This window comes from Lepus europaeus, chromosome 16 (assembly GCF_033115175.1).
Source record: "Lepus europaeus isolate LE1 chromosome 16, mLepTim1.pri, whole genome shotgun sequence".
NCBI lineage: Eukaryota > Metazoa > Chordata > Mammalia > Lagomorpha > Leporidae > Lepus > Lepus europaeus.
Window position 1 is genome coordinate 71738617 of NC_084842.1, and position 17063 is coordinate 71755679.

At 54.4% G+C, this 17063-nt stretch overlaps 1 protein-coding gene across 1 annotated transcript; it reads right to left on the minus strand.

The window, feature by feature from the left end:
• Nucleotides 1–3139: 3139 nt before the first annotated feature.
• SOD3 (superoxide dismutase 3) lies at nt 3140–10617 on the minus strand. The gene is made up of 2 exons (XM_062213062.1): nt 10390–10617; nt 3140–4476 (listed from the first exon to the last, which is right to left on the minus strand). Exon 2 carries the CDS (start codon nt 4458–4460, stop codon nt 3726–3728), a length of 735 nt encoding a protein of 244 aa, XP_062069046.1. The 5' UTR covers nt 4461–4476; nt 10390–10617; the 3' UTR covers nt 3140–3725.
• Nucleotides 10618–17063: the final 6446 nt, after the last annotated feature.

Consider the following 17063-nt stretch of genomic DNA (forward strand, 5'->3'; position numbering starts at 1 on the left):
GAAGTCACTTGCAGTCGTTCGCAGACCTTGTTGTTTTGGGCTCTATGATGACCATGCATCATCACTGTATGGTTTTTGTTACCTGAAATAAAAATGTGATCATTTTCCTGATAGAGATGATTCATTATCTTTATTACCTGCACCGTTCCCCTTCCGCAGCCTCACTGCAGGCTGGACGGAGGCTGAACGTTACTCCCTGCGTCCTGCAGCAGCGGAGCAGTTGCAATCTGTCACCTAAAATTATTTGATCATATGGAAGGCGTGAAAAATATAGAGAACGTAAAGACTTTATGCATTCGGTCAAAAAAAAAAAAAAAGACGGATCTAAAATCAGTTGGTTTATTTCCTGCAATCTTTCAAGTTGACCAGCGCACTCCTGATTTGCTCTATTTTCTTACATTTTTGGTATTTCTGTACATATGCAGTAAAAAGCACCGCTTGGAAAAACTTGCCTGCCATTCTGAGAAAAAAGCTTATCCTAAACATCTAAAGATAGCATTTCTAATTATTATCTACATTGTGTTTAAACTATGCAAACGTGAGCATTCTTCTCGCTTTACCAGCTGTGTCTAGGTAGAATCATCACATCAAACGCTTCTAATTTTACAAAAAGAAATCAAAACAAGTGTGTGTTTAAGTCCCAGTGACAAATGCAAACCCTGTGAGTCAAACAGGCAAACTGATTAGCAAGCTGGCTGGGAGTCAAAACAGCGAATATAAGGAGATTAGCAAAATAGATCTGGAAGAGGCGAGGAGCAAAAATAGACTCCAGGGGCCAAGTGGGGTCCCGTGAACGGCCTCGGTGGCACCTGTCACGGTCGGGGCTGAGAACCAGATGTTGGCCTTGTGGCCCACAGCCCTCTCTTCTCATTTGGTTCCCTCTCCCCAAGGGCTGACGTCACAGAGTTCATCATATCCAGTCGCTCTTGGAAGCAGACAGCCTTCTTAGAAACCTCAGGGCTGTCAACCTCCCCATCTCTTGATTCCTTCTAGCTATATGACACTCACTACCGTGCAAGGTAGACAGAGACGTCTCTTGCATCCTCAGTAGGTGGATGCGATGCGTGAACTCCACCTCTCCTGATTTAGCCTTCAAAACAGGCCAGTGTGACGAGCTCACTGCACACAGAAAACTCCGGCTCAGAGATGCTAAGTGTCGTGTTCAGGTCACACAGCTTGCAGGCGTGGCAGAGCTGGGGTGCGAGCGGGCCTTTTGGCCTGAGCCAAGCTGAATGCACTCCTGACAGTGAGCTGAGAGTCGCTCTCCTGTTCCTGCGTGTCTTCACACCAATCTCGTTTCTCGTTCAGGGATGGCAGTGGAACAGGGCTGCTACGGGGTCCTTCTGTTTAGTCTCAGGGCCATGGGTAGGGAAGACAGGAGCTAAGCCAGGAGGGAAGCAGGGGGAGCTCCAGTCCGCGGCTCTCTGAACGGTCCTGGATGAGCTGTATTTAGGCCACAGAGTAGAGGGTGGGCGTCTGGCATTTGACTCCTCTCCCTGTGGGTTCCTGTCCCTGCTGCCTCATTTCCACAACTTTTAATTGTAGGGACAGGCAAACCTGTCCACTTGAGATCAGGCTATTTTCAGACTCCCCTTGTCTGATTCCCTTCCAGCGCTGACCTGTGAGGTTCAAGTTACTATTTCAAACTAGTTGGAACCAGTTGGTGGAGCCAAGTCACCAGGCAATAGCCTTTCTCTCCCGTTGTCCTTTGGGTTCAAGGAAAGACTTTGCAAATAACAAGTTAGTCCTCATTAGAGGTAAAAATAACCACTGGGGATGGGTTTCTGGCTGAGGTTCATTCCGACTCTCTGCCTTATGAGAGCCTGGGAGAGCTAGGGGTTGCCTCTGAGTAGCGGGTAGGCAGGAAGGCAGGCACTAGCGTCTGTGTGTGGGGAGGCCACAGAGAAACAGACAAGCCGGAACACAGCAGCCTCAGAGGCGTCCCTCGGAAGCAGCCGGCATCCGCAGGTCACCCCACCTCCCCACCCCGCCACTGCCCCGCCCCCAACATCCCAGGAGAACTCTTCCTGGCCCTGGCCAAGGGGGCTATTTGGGGACTCCCCACTCCGATCACCTTGGCTAATAAAACCTTGGAAGGAGTTTCATGTATTTCCCACCCAGAAACCCTTTGTCCAGCAATACCCCCCAAGAGAGAGGGAGAAGGGGACACGGTGGGAAGACGTGGCCTCTGCACCCATGGCCACCCCAGTCTGCATGTAGACTGGACACTCCCAGTGTCTCCAGACCCATGGCCGCCTCATTGTGCTTTTGCTGGCCTGCTGCCCGCCACCCTCTGGCTCACTCCTGACACTCTGGTGGTGAGACAAGGCTTCCTACTCCAGCCATTTCTGCTAGCACAGCCAGGCTGGGAAAGCTACAGTGAGGAGGTAGGACTCCCTCACCCCCGAGGTTGCAAAGTGCTCCCTCGCCTTCAGCGAAGGAAAGCAGCCGTGCCAGACCATCCTCATCTATGCAACAGACTGTCTTGTGCAAAGACAGAGGGCAGAGCCCCAGCGAGCCTGCCCTTGGATCTCACCCCTTCCATGTGCCATTGTCAAGATTTCTTTTCCTGGGCTGGAACCACAGTTCACTAGGCTAATCCTCCGCCTGTGGCGCCAGCACCCTGGGTTCTAGTCCCGGTCGGGGCACCGGATTCTGTCCTGGTTGCTCCTCTTCCAGTCCAGCTCTCTGCTGTGGCCCAGGAAGGCAGTGGAAGATGGCCCAAGTGCTTGGGCCCTGCACCCTCATGGGAAACCAGGAGGAAGCACCTGGCTCCTGGCTTCAGATCAGCGCAGCGCGCCGGCCGTAGCAGCCACTTGGGGGATGAACCAACGGAAAAAGAAAGACCTTTCTCTCTCTCTCTCTCTCTCTCTCTCTGTCTCTCTCTGTCTAACTCTGCCTGTCAAAAAAAAAAAAAAAGATTGCTTGTCCTGGTGAGGGCCTGGTGAGGGCATGGCGCGGGCACCCAGCTTCGGCTGCCCAGGGCACCGCCCCTGCAACCGGCCCAGTCACAAGGCTCGGGCCCTGACTCTGGGATGCACCTGACACTGCACTCCCCGCAATGAGAAGCCAGGACCCATTCCCTCCCAGGCCAGTGGCTCCAGCCTTATGGTCACTGGACCGCCTGTGGCAAACCCACGGAGCCTGGCTCTCCCCGGGACGCAGCCCAGGTTCTGTGGCTAACCAGCGTGGGGAGGAGAGGAGAAGGCAGCTCGCTGCGATTCGGGGTCTATCTTCGCTCACAGCCTCTCCTTCCCCCCAAAAGTTGAAGCCTCGAACAAAACGATGGAGATCCCAGGATGCAGGATTGAATTGCTGCGTTTTAATGTGCTAGGCAAAGATGGCTAAACGCCCCCAAAGCCCCCATAGGGGCAGCTCCCCGTGGAGTGGCCGTGGATAGGAGACAGCTGAAGACGCTGGGTTGGGCGCAGGCTGGCAGGCGCGGGGTGGGGAGGGGAGAGAAAAGACCCTAGGCAACCTCAGGAGGGCATCCGAGGAGGGGTCTCAGGGCTCTTGGGGTGGGGGCTGGCATGGGTGGGGCATAGGGAACGGACTTCAGGGTGCCCGGGAGGCCCCCAGGGTGAACGGGCTCAGAGCAGCTGGGGGGCTCAGGGTGGAAAGGGGGTTTCTTTGCATGCATGGGGGAGCGGGCTGGGGAGGCCGCAGCCAGGGAGAAACTCCAACGCAGAGGGGCGTCCGGGGCGCGCGGACTTCTCGGGGACCTGCTAGGCGGCCTTGCACTCGCTTTCGCGCCGTCGCTTCTTGCGCTCCGCGTGCTCCTGCGCCTGGCGCGCCCAGGGCGCGGGCCCGCTGGCGCCCACCACGCAGCAGGCCAGCCGGGGGCCCGCGTTGCCGTTCTCCACGCTGGCCGCGTTGCCGCCGCGGCCCAGGTCGTCCTCGCCGGCGTGCACCACCACGGCGCGGCCCACGATCGAGTGCGGCCCGGCGAGCGAGGCGGCCAGGCCCGAGCGGTACTTCCAGAGGCGGCCGTCGCGCACGGCGAAGTTCCCGAAGTCGCCCGGGTGCTGCGGGTGCTGCACGGCCAGCGGGTTGTAGTGGGCGCCGGTGGAGTCGCAGCCCTGGCTCAGGTCCCCGAACTGGTGCACGTGGATGGCGCGGCTGGAGAGGTTGGCCTCGACCGGGAAGCCCTCCAGGTCGAAGAAGGCTTCGAGCTGGGCGCCGGGCCCGTGCTGCCGGAAGACGACCAGGCCGCTGACTCGCGGCTGCGTGGCGTCCAGCGTGGCCGACGGCTGCACCCGGCAGACGGCGTGGAGCGCCCCGGCCGGCTCGCCTTGCGCCGCCCGCTGCTGCGTGAGCGCCTGCCAGATCTCCGTGACTTTGGCGTGCGTGTCACGGATCTGCTCCACCGTGTCTGAGCCGAGCTCCGCCGCGGCCGGGCCGCTCCAGGTGTCGGCGGGGAGGGCCGCCAGGAGCAGGCAGGAGCACACCAACGCCAGCATGGCCGGGGTCGAGCACCTGCGGGGCGTCCCCCAGCCTCGTCACTTGCAACATCCAGTCTCCTCCGGGGAACCCAGCCTGGTCAGAGCCAACCCCCCGCCAGCCCCCAGGGAGCTTGCTTAGCCAGCAGGTGCTGGGTGCTGTAACCCAATCTCAGGAAATTCAACAGGACCTGAGCGACTTGGGGTCTCTGGCCTGTCGTGGCGGGAGTCCCAGGTTGCGTGGGGGGTCCCCGCACCCTTCCAGACAGCTCCTCCTGGCCTTCCCACCTCTCTCCACCCCTCTCTTTCTGCCTCCTGCCTGCACACAGACCGGGGGCCCTGCCTGCCTGGTCTCTTTACACAATGTGCCTTCCCTCTAAAGTGTCCCCCAGGTCCCTGCTAAGTCAGTGGACTGGAAGCCACTTGAAGACAGAAACTACATTTCATTCCCTGGTGTCCCCAGCCCCTGGTCTGGTCTGTCCCCCGGCCATAGGAGACCTCGAATGTGTAACTGGCCCAGGAGGAGCTCGCTGATGGACAGATGTCACCAAACGGTCCCAGCACAACCCTTTGGTTGAAGGAGGAACCTTGTGCTGGAGAAGACATAATGCTCCTTTTCCTCGGGCACTCCAGGAAGGCTTCCCAGAGGAGGTGGCTTTTGAACTGGGTTCCACAGGTAAGTAGTTTTCCAGCCAGGCCAGTCAGAAGGCCGTGGCAGGCACTGACACGCTCACAGGCTGTGAATGGGCAGTTTGTTTGAGGGCTGGGGGAAACAGTGTGGCTGCGACATGACCTCTCTAACCAGGCAGGAGTTGAGACTGAGAAGGGAGTTCTGAGCCAGGGGCCGAGGCCAGGGTTTGCTGTGCTGGGGAGGGTGCCTGTTAACTGGGGGTGGTGCTGGTGGAGATTCTGAGCAGAAAAATGAGTGATGAGATTTTTTTCCCCCCAAAGCTCATTGAGTCTGGCGGGAGAAAGGCTGCAGAGTGGACATGGGGGTTGGGGAGGCCAGGAGAGGGGGAATGGAAGTAGTCCAGGGAGGGAGAACGAGAGAAATGGACACAGACACAGACAGAGGGCCCCAGGTTAGGCAGCTGCAGCTGGAATCGGAGCCGAAAACCATGACAGGGGGCGTGTGTTTGGGATGCACTGGGAGGGGCGAGCCAGAGGGAGCTGGGGTGACTCGGGGTCCCAGCAGGGGAGACGGCATGGGTGGGCAGTGGTGCCAGGCCGTCCAGCCTTGGCTGCACCCAGTGGGTGCCCAGGAAAGGAGACAGTGGGTGGTGGCAGATGACTGGAAACTCGGATCTGGCACTGGAGGAGGAGATGGCGCTAACAGGTGTTTGTGGCGGCTGCACAGCAGAGTCAGGCTGTTCAATCAGATGCCCAGGCCTGAGCCTAAGACTGTCTCATTCAGCAGGCTTGATTATTTATTTATTTATTTATTTATTGACAGGCAGAGTTAGACAGTGAGAGAGAGAGAGACAGAGAGAAAGATCTTTCTTCCGTTGGTTCACACCCCCCCCCCAAATGGCCACTACGGCCAGTGCGCTGCGCCGATCCAAAGCCAGGAGCCAGGTGCTTCCTCGTGGTCTCCCATGCGGGTGCAGGGCCCAAGCACTTGGGCCATCCTCCACTGCACTCCCAGGCCATAGCAGAGAGCTGGACTGGAAGAGAAGCAACCGGGACAGAATCCGGTGCCCCAACTGGGACTAGAACCCGGGGTGCTGGCGCCGCAGGCAGAGGATTAGCCTAGTGAGCCGCAGCGCTGGCCAATTTTTTTTTAAGCTCCATCAGAGCTTCTGGAGCTGAGCCAGGGATTATGGGATGGAATACACACTTGAATCCCACCTCGGGCATACACTGCCTGTGACTAGGTGGGGTAATGCACCTGCCAGATTCGGGCTCCTTTCCTGTAGAGTGAGGCTGGTCGCAGCCCTGAAGATCATGGGGAGGGCTAACACGGATCTTAGAAGCCAGGCCGTGTGGGTACTTCAGAAAGTTCACGGGAAAATCGAATTAAGAGATGAGTTTATTTAGGGCAAGCAATTTTTGAACTCCACACGTAGTTTCTGTGTAGCACCCCTTTTCCACGAGCTTCGCGAAGACCCTTCGTGTTTCCTGATGTTTAGGGCTGCTCGCTAGGATTAATGCTGGTTGGAAGGTCAGCTTCATTTTCAAGGGCCTTCTCCAACCACAAAGTTGGAGCCGTTTAGAAAAACAAACTCCGGGAGTTGTTTTCCAAGGACTCCTACTTAAAGGCTCTCTGTGCCTGTGGGTGTCACTCTAGCAAAGTCACCCAACTATGGAAGGAAAATACATATGTTTTTAAAGACTTATTTATTTGAAAGGCAGAGTTACAGAGAGGCAGAGGCAGAGAGAAGTATTCCATTCGCTGGTTCACTCCCCAAATGGCCACAACAGCCGGAGCTGAGCCGATCAGAAGCCAGGAGCTTCTTCCGGACCTCCCACATGGGTGCAGGGCCCCAAGGACTTGGGCCATCTTCCACTGCTTTCCCAGGCCACAGCAGGGAGCGCATTTGGAAGTGTATCAGCCAGGACTAGAACCGGCGCCCATATGGAATTCCAGCATTGCAGGCAGTGGCTTTACCTGCTACATCACAGCACTGGCCCAAAAACATTATTAAAAAATTGGGGAGCTGGCCTCTGGCACACCCATCTGACACCAGCATCCCATCTCAGCACAGGTTCATGTCCTGTCTGCTCCGGTTCCTATCCAGCTCCCTGCTAATGTGCCAAGGAAAGCAGTGGAAGATGGCCCAATTGCTTAGGCCCCTGCCACCCACATGGGAGACCCAGATGGAGTTCTTGACTTCTGGCTTCAAGTCTGGCCCAGCCTTGGCCATTGTGACTATTTGGGGAGAGAAACAACAGATGGAAGTTCTTTCTCTCTGTGTATCTCCTCTTTATATAATTCTGCCTTTCAAATAAATAGATCTTTTTTAAAAATTGTATCTGTACAGAACACATACAGACTTTTTTTCTTATCATCATCCCATGACCAGTGCAGTATAACAACTCAACATCACGGGGCCGGCGCTGTGGCATAGCGGGTAAAGTCGCCACCTGTAGTACCGGCATCCCATATGGGCACCGGTTCAAATCCTGGCTGCTCCACTTCTGATCCAGCTCTCTGCTATGGCCTGGGAAAGCAGCAGAAGATGGCCCAAGTCCTTGGGCCCCTGAACCCACATGGGAGACTTGGAAGAAGCTCCTAGCTCCTGGCTTCATATTAGCCTAGCTCTGGACGTTATGGCCAATTGGGAAGTGAACCAGCAAATGGAGGACCTGTCTCTCTCTTTCTCTCTCTCTCTCTCTTTCTCACCTCTGTCTCTGAAACTCTGCCTTTCAAATAAATAAATAAATATTAAATAAAACCCTCAGCATAGCATAGCATTTGCATTGTGTTAGATATTAAAAGTAATCTAGGAATGACCTGAAATATATGGGGTGGGGTGGGGGGGTTGGTGTGGACATCCACTATATGAAAACTGTGCCATTTTACTTAAAGAAATTGAAGATTTTGGTATCCAAGTGTGTGTGTTGGGGGGGAGGGGCAGGCCCTGGAACCTGTCCTCTTTGAATACCAGGGACTACTGTATTTATTTTTCACATAGCCATTACAGAAAAGAAACTTAGTGGGGCTAGCATTGTGGCATAGTGGGTAAAGCCTCCGCCTGCAACACCAGCATCCCATATGGACTCCAGTTCATGTCCCAGCTGCTCCATTTCCAACCCAGCTCCCTGCTTGTGGCCTGGGAAATGCAGCGGAAGGTGGCCCAAATGTTGGGGCCCCTGCTACCCTCATGGGAGACCTGGATGAGGCTCTTGGCTCCTGGCTTCTGCCTGGCCCAGCCCTGCCTGGCTGTTGTGCCATCTGGGGAGTATATCAGTGGGTGGAAGACCACTCTCTCTCGGTAACTATTTCAAATAAATTTTTTTTAAAGAAAGAAAGGCAGCTTAGCATGGTGATGTAGAGAACGGATGCTGGAACTCACCTCCTGCGTCCAAAGCCTGACTCCGCCCCTGTCCCTCTAGGGTTCACTGTGATTGTTGTTTTTATAGGGTAGCAGAGTAAATGCTCAGCTACAGACCACAGCCTGGCCTGCTTCCTCGCCGGGCCTCAGTGTTCTCATAGGGCTAACGTGACTTACCTTCAAGCATGGCCTGTGGCTTAAAGGAGACGCTTAGAACTGCTGACAGCTGGGGAACACACATGTGCCAGGCCCTGTTGGGAGCACTTTGCACGTGCCAGTCCTTGCAAGAACCCTGCACGGTAGGTGCCATTCTTAGCCCCATTCTAAGGTGCAAGAAACTGAGGCACAGAGCAGCAGGTGTCCTGGCCCAAGTTCCACGTTCACTAAGCACCTGAGGGCAGGATTTGAAAGGGTGATTCTGCTCTAAGCCCAAGGTTTCAGTCCCACGGCACGTGGCTGTCCGCTGGGGCACTTACACAGAGCCCCTCCTGGAAAGTTTGCCATCAGAGATGCTGCTGAGAGAGAGAGAGATTTCGGGACCCTCAGCAGAGCAATGCGAGGGAAGCCAGGGCAACAGGAGGAAGGAGCAGCCGGAAAGGAAGGAGAGATGGAGAAAGGGACCTGGAGTGAGCCGCCTCTGACATGGCCTGATGTGGGCCCACTACTGCATTTCTGGGGAGTGCCCGGGGAGGAGGGGGACAACCCTGCTGGCCACGGCCTCGAGCTGTCCATCAGCAGAGACCCTAGCCCCCACCCACTGTGGCTGTCCTGCCACACGGGAGGGCTGTGCTGCTTGCAAAGTTCTTCCTTAAAAGCCTGGCACGCAGACGGTCTGGGCTGTGTCACTGCACTTTCTTTTCCAAGAATGCTTGGGACATTGCACAGAGATGTTTTTCTCTTGAAGCAAACACAAGGGCTGGCGCTGGTGCGCAGCAGTTAAGCCGCCGCTTGGGACACTGGCTTCTCGCTTCAGAGAGCCTGGGTTTGCGTCCTGCCTCTGTGTCCACTCCAGCTTTCTGCTCTTGCACACCCTGGGAGGTGGCAGGTGATGGCTGAGATACTTGGGTCCCTGCCAGCCAAGTGGGAGACCTGGATGGAGTTCCTGCCTCCTGGCGTCAGCTTGGCCCCTGTCTCAACTGTTGCTGGCAGTTGGGGAGTAAACCAGCAGCTGGAAAATCTGTGTGTGTGTGTGTGTGTGTGTGTGTGTGAGAGAGAGAGAGAGAGAGAGAGAGAGAGAGAGAGAGAGAGAGAGATTCTGCCTTTCAAAAAACAAAACTTTAAAACCAAATTAGTTTTCAAACCCAGGTAAACTCTGAACTCTTCCCTCCCTGGAAGCCACCTGCCAGCAACTCCTCCTTCACCCACGGTCTCCCACCCAGTTCGAGCTGTGAGCCTCCGGGTGGCTTCTGGAAGCCCAGCTTTGTGCACAGGCCTAAAGGAGGGGAGAGGGTCATCTGAGAAGGAGGACGGGAGCCCTCGTTCTGAATCGGAGGAGGCCACCAAGCCTCTGTCTCCTTCCCAGCTCATCGCCACCCTCCTGAGCTCTAACACCGGGCCTGGCAGTGAGGGGGAGCTGGCCAGGCTTGGGCTCCATGCCATCCCTAAGCAGTACCTTTGTGACATAGCTGCTCCTCCCTGGTCACTCCCACACCCAGACCCCGCAGCACCCAGGGAGGCAGCCTTCCTCACACTGAAGTCCTCCTGGACTGGCCTTGGCAGGTCCAAAGGTGAAGCCGTCTCTGCCTCCTCCCACTGCCCCCACCTCCCTGCCTTCCTCCCCGCCCTGCGAGGCCCCCACTCACCCCCTCCAGAGCGGCCGGCCCCTGCCCTAAGTGCACCTCTCTCTCCGGGAAAGGAGCAGCTCCTCAGCCCAGCGGAGTCCTGCTGCTCCACTCAGCTCCCGACTCTCAACACGCACGCTCAGGACAGACAAGGAACTTCAACCTGGCACCCACCTTTCCGGCTCGTCCAAGAGAGATTGTCCGCCTGAAAAGTGGGGAGCAGCACCCAGCTGGACACGGGAACGAGGCTGACTCTGGGAGCCGGGACTGTTTGTGGGAGCCCAGGGCAGCCCGCCGAGGGGAGTGGTCAGCCCGAGGGAAGGTCACTGGGCTGGGTTAGGCAGGCAGAGCCAGCCGGACTGTCCCTTGCTGAACTGCTTCGCCGCCGCCACCTCCTCCTCCTCCTCCTCCTCTGCCCCCGCGAGCCCCACCCTCCCCATCACTTACTTCTCTGCCAAGTCTTGCTTTCCGTGACTTCATGGGCTCCCGCCAGACGTAACCAGTGACCTTTGGCACACAGCAGGGGAACAAACTCGAGCCAGAGCAGAATCTCAGAGGTGTACAATGGGGCTCTGTGTTGCGTTTTCCCCTGATTTCCTCAGCCCTGGATTCATTGTTGCTGACCCATGTTGAAGGTGGATATGAGCCCCTGGCAGCTGGGAGTGATGTTTTCTTCCGCACTTTTGGGAGGTGCGCGCAGGTGCGCTGATGACCGTACGCTCGGGCTGCAGAGCCCCAGCCTCACCACCGCTTAACTGTGTGCTGCACCAGCGACCTCAGTCCTCGTGCCGCCCTTGCGGTGTCTGGGAAATGGGCACATGAGGCTCACCGTCCCACAAGATCGCTTGTCAAGATCATAGGAGGTCATCGCACGCAGTGTGGGAGCCTAGTGCCTGGCGCTTAGAAATGATGACATTATTCTGCCTCGAATGGTGACAGGGACAGCACCACCAGTGCCGATCTTGTTGTCATTGCTACTACTTAAGAGATGGAGGAGCCTTTGCAAAGGCAGTGCGTTCTGGGGGAAGCAGTCTCTCCCCAAGTCCTTTCTTCTTTCGCAGCCATGAACTTTTCTCAATCTCAGCGGTCCTTTCCAGAAATAGCAGCCTTTCTTCTCCGGAAATGCCCACTCGGGAAAAGGCAGCTTGCCTGCTAGCCTGGCTCTCCTGCTGCATTCCTTCGACAAATGCTCACTGAGAGCTGCGCATTCCATGCCCGGCCCGCTGTTGTGCACCGCGTACTCAAAGCCGCATGAGCCCCAGCCCTTTAGGGGTTCACATTTGGAAGAGGGATACAGCGGTGGCAGCAGATACAGCCAGTTACAGGGTGGGCTGTTGAGTTAGCAAGAGAGCCCCAGGGCCCCGGGAGACCCTGGATACCAGCTCAGGCCGCAGGAAAGCTTGTTGAACGTCTTGGTACGCCGGGAGACTTCAGAAAGCTCATGGCAAATGGAATGAAAGGATAGATTTAGGGGCTGATGTTGTGGCCCAGCGGGTTAAGCCTTCTCCTGGGATGCCAGCATCCTGTGTCAGGGTGCTGGTTAAAGTCCCGACTGCTCTGTTTCTGATCCAGCTTCCTGCTAATGTGCCTGGGAAAGCAGTAGGTGATGCTCCAGGTACTTGTGTCCCTGCCAGCCATGTGGAAGATCCAGATACGGTTCCTGGCTTCTGGTTTCAACCTGACTCAACCCTGGCTGTTAAAGTCATTTGAGAAGTGAGCCAGTGGATGGAAGAGCTCTCGCTCTTGCTCTCTCTCTCTCTCCCTCTCCCTCTCTCTCTTTCTCTGTTACTCTACCTTTGAATAAATAAATAAATAAATCTTTTTTAAAAACACATTTATTGTGGTGCAAAACTATTGAAATCCATGCATATAAGAGGTCTCCAAAAGTTCATGGAAAATGCCTATGAAGAAACAAGTCTGCATGGATTTCAACATCTTTTTGCACCAAAATAAACTGAGCTTTTAATTCGTCTTTGCAAACTTTTTGAAGTATCCGAGTATATTTTCCAAAGAACTAAGAGAGGAGGAGTTTGATGGCGCCTAACACAAAGAATCAAGAAGTGTTTGAGGCGACAGAGATGCTAATCACTCTGATTTGCTCATTACACGTTAGATACGCAGGTTGAATCCCCATTCTGCACCTCCAGATCTGTGCGATGATTATGTATTAATTAAAAAGAAAACAAAGCGGGCAGGTGTTCAGTCTCGTAGTTAAGACACCAGTGAACATACCCGCGTCCCGCATCTGAGTGTCTTGGTTCAATTCCAGGGTCCTGCTCCTGGCTCCAGTTTCCTGCTAATGCAGATCCTGGGAGGCAGCAGTGATGGCTCTGGCAGTAGGGTCCATGCCATCCGTGTGGGAGACCTGGACGGAGTTCCTTGTTCCTGGATTCAATCCCTAGGCCCTGGGCCACTGTGGGCATGTGGGGAGGGAACCCGAGGCTAGGGAGCTCTGTCTGTCTCTCACCCTTCCTCTCAAAAAATGATAGCAATCTCTTTTTTAAAGATTTATTTATTTATTTGAAAGTCAGAGTTACACAGAGAGAAGAGAGAGAGAGAAAGAGAGAGAGAGGGAGAGAGAGAGAGATCTTCCATCCACTGGTTCACTCCCCTGTTGGCTGCAAAAGCCAGAACAACACTGATCCAAAGCCAGGAGCCAGGAGCTTCTTCTGGGTCTCCCACATAGGTGCAGGGGCCCAAGGACTTGGGCCATCTTCTACTGCTTTCCCAGACCACAGCAGAGAGCTGGATGAGAAGTGGAGCAGCCCAGGTCTCAAACTGGTGTCCATATGGGATGCTGGCACTGCAGGTGGTGGCTTTACTTGCTATGCCACAGCGCTGGCCCAGAATGCAATCATTTTTCAAACAAATAAATAAGCAAACAAATCTCCAGACCTTTGAATCCCACCTAGAATCATTTTATTGAAAACCCAGAGATGGACAACCAGGTTTAGGAGCCTGGGGCTGGCAGGGTGAACGCAAGCTGAGGAGCTGCGCCTGGGTCAGCCACTCCAGAGGAGGAGACTACCTGGACCCCAGAGGCCCCGCCCCAGCTGCCCCGCCCTCCGCCCCTCGCTCCCTGCGTCCCACCCTCGCAGCCCCACGTTCTGAGGGGCCCTGAGTTGCAGGTGCCACCCCCGCCCTGTAATATGCTGCTTTCTCATTGTCAATCTTTCATCCAGCTGGAAAAAAAAATGCATTTTCATTTGACTCTTGAAGGGAGCGTTATGTAGGTTCACAGCTGGTGTCACAGCTGGCACTTTCCTCCATCAGCCCAAGTTTACCTCTTCAAGAAAAGCAGCCCTCCATTCTGATACCCGGGACCGGCGTTCAAGTCCATGTCTGCTTTCCTTCTTATGGCATTCTAAGGACAATTTGTGTTTGTTCCTCACCCTCACCCTTACAGTATCCATTCCCCCTTTTTTGGTAGTGGTACCCCAGTTTCCTCCTGAGAAATCACTTCTCTTTCAGCCCAGTAGGCGGTGTTGACTGCAACAGGCAGGCTGGCGGCTTAGGCAGGACCAAGCACAGCCTTGAGTTGGTCTGCAGGCGATGAATCCAGAGCGGATGAGCCGCCGTGACACCTTGGCTGGGACTCTTGGAAGGGATGCATCCTCTCTTTCCCGCTGAACTTGACCCTGGAGTTAACTGCAGCCATGCTATAGTCGTCTCTTTTTGTTAGTGCAAAGAAATGCCTGAGGCGAACCACATTCCACCGCAAACACGTTTGTTGGGGTCACGCTATTGGAGATCTAAGAGCAGGGTGCGCCTAGTGAGGACCTTCTGGTGGGTGACATGGGAAAGAGCAAGGGATCACACCACAGGACAGGAGACCAGAGAGGAACTGGAGTCCCACCAGCCCTTCTGAGAGCATGCCATTAATTGCCCTAAAGACCTCCTGCTAACTCTTGAAGGTCCATCACCTTAGCACTGGCACACTGGTGGCCAAGCTTCCTTGGGGGAAACCACATCTAAACCGTAGCACCCTCAGAGGGAGAGCCTACCCGAAGATCAGGCCAATACAGAAGGAAGCAGAATAAAGGTAGACCTGGTGGCAGTAGTTAAGCCCCTGGATATAGCCACACCTGAAGTTCTGTTCTCAGTATGTGAGTGAACACATTCCCACCTTGCCCAAGGTGTTTGGGCTGGGTCTTCTGAACTTGCAGGTGGACACTCTCCAGAGCACTTTCTCATGTAATAGGTGACTTAGTACTTGCGATCATTTCGTGGGGTGGATTTTAATCTGTCCACTTTGTCAATAAGGAGAAGGGGTTCAGAAAACATAAGTGATGGGGCAGAGCTAGCGAGTAGCAAAGTCAAGGTTGGAACCCAGGGCTCTGATTCCTAAGGCTGGCTTCTTAGACATTCCAGCCTCAGGAGAGAGGAAAGAAAAGTTGGAAACAAGTGACAGATGAGCACACGCTTAGCGGTTTTCTGCTGCTACCTGATTGCTTTGTGAACAAGACACTGAGCAGTCATTGACCTCTTACTCTGTCGGTGTCTGGGACTGTGCAGTACAACAGGAAGTCAAGTGAGTGGTGTCAGACAGCGGAGTCAGGAGCTGCATCTCAGCTTCTTCCAGGAAGAAGAACTGCTCAGAGCTTTCTTCCCTTTGCACGGAAAAGCCAGTTGTAAACAGTTGCTTTGGGTTGTGTTCAAAACGCTGATCAAATGAAATTTCGCCAAGCAACAGAGTGGCTGCCACGAGGAGAAAGTTTTTGGAGGCAGTAATTAGGATTTCAGGCACCTTCCTTAAAAGCTGGGTTGTTTGTGATGACAGTGTTTACCTGGCCGAGGTACTTCAAAGCACCTGTGAAAACTTCAAACGCCTCTTACCTGCCCTAGGTTTTCAGGAGAGCAGAAATGGAACCGGGGAACCGCCTTGGATCCAAACACATCTGGGTAGGAGTGCCTTCTCATCGGCAAGCTAGGAGGAAGGAAGGCAGCAGCATCCTTGGGTCTAGAGAGAGAACAATAGCCCCGACCGTTTCGTCTGCGCTCCTTGTGTGCCTGGCTTCTCCAACCTTTTGGATAGCACTGCCCCTTAGTGAGGGAGAGAGATTCCATTCCAGGCCATACTGAGCCGAGTTACCTGTTCCCTGGGAACGCGTCTCATTCCCTTCACATGTCAGGATAATGTGCATGAAGAAAAAAGCAAGGAAAATCAGGCAAACCAGGAACTTCCCAACTAGTTATACTTGGTTGGCCACATGGGTAGAAGGGTGCTCCACCGTAGGACACAAAAGAAACATAGCTTTTCTCATCTGCAGGTGAGTGTGTACAGAGTATTCCCTCTGGAAAATACTGGAATGAAACCCTCCACACTAAGTTCCTTATTGACGCTGGCCCCCCCTTCAATTCCACTTCCTGCCCCACATCAGAAAGCGAAAACTCAGGCCACCCCTGCTTTGCCACATAAAAGCAAGACAACATGGCCAACTTAGAAGCAGATCCAATCTAATGCTTATCGCCTCAAAATACTGGCATGGTTCACTCTGCTCAGGGAAAGGGGAGAGTAGCTACTCCAGTGGGTGTGTAATCCAGGCACAGCAAATGAGACGTGACCTGATGCGACTTTGGGGAAAGCTGTTGCTTTCTTCATAAAAGGAACAGACATGGCTGATGCCTTTCCCCTTTCTCTTGCCTGGATTGTCAGTGTGATGCCTGGCATCATGGCAGCTGCTTTGGACCACGACTTGACAAGAACATGAACAAAAGACAAACACACGCTGGATGGCATAAGGGAAAGATGGAAGACCTCACTTCCCCAAAGACCTCATTGAGCCACGTAACCAATACCAGCACTGCTCCAGGCTCTTGTCATGGTGGACATTGATATATTCCGCTACTGGTGGGTTTCTGTTACTTGCCATGCCTGGAGGACAGAGTTAAGTGTCAGACCCTACATGGGGCACTAAGACTATGACAATCCAGAAATCACAAAGTTTGGAGAGGCTTATAGCTGAAGAACCACAGAAACTTCCCAGTGGCAGTCTATCGTACAAGCAGAAGCCAAGGCCCACTGTAGTTAATCCATTTGTGCGTAGTTGTTTCTAGTAGAGGCAGAGGAAAGACTTGACCCCCTTGGGCGTTCAGGTCAGTGTCCTTCAACCTCACCAACTCGAACACTCCTTTGGCCATCTCTTCATCTCCCCCACATGTGCGCGCACACACACACACACACACACTGACCCCTTCACCATCCTCTGTAACCTCACCAGAATAAATCACTACTCTCCCCAGTCTACAAGCTGGCATGGCCCGGTCCCTTTCCTCCACAACCCCAGAGTGAACAAACTGACAGAAACCCAGGGAGCTGTGCACAGAGCACACGCTTGGCCACGTGTGGAGGCTGGCATCTAAGGACAGGGGGAGAAAAGCATGCTCTGTTCTCGGGCTCACGGAAAATTGTTGCTGGGAGGAAATGAAGAGGAAAGAGGTCCTCTGACTCAGCCTCTATTTTAGAAAAGTAATTAGGAAGTCGCTGCTGGCAGGATTCAAAGAGTCCCAGAGGCCAAGCCCAGGAAGCAGCCTTTTTTTTTAAAAAAAGATTTATTTATTTATTTTGAAAGTCAGAGTTACACAGAGAGAGGAGAGGCAGAGAGAGAGGGAGGTCTTCCATCCGATGGTTCACTCCCCAGCTGGCTGCAATGGCCAGAGCTGAGCCGATCCAAAGCCAGGAGCCAGGAGCTTCCTCCAGGTCTCGCACGTGGGTGCAGGGGCCCAGGGACTTGGGCGATCTTCTCCTGCTTTCCCAGGCCATAGCAGAGAGCTGGATCACAAGAGGAGCAGCTGGGACTCGAACCGGCACCCGTATTACCCAGGGTGTTAATCCACTTAGCCACAGC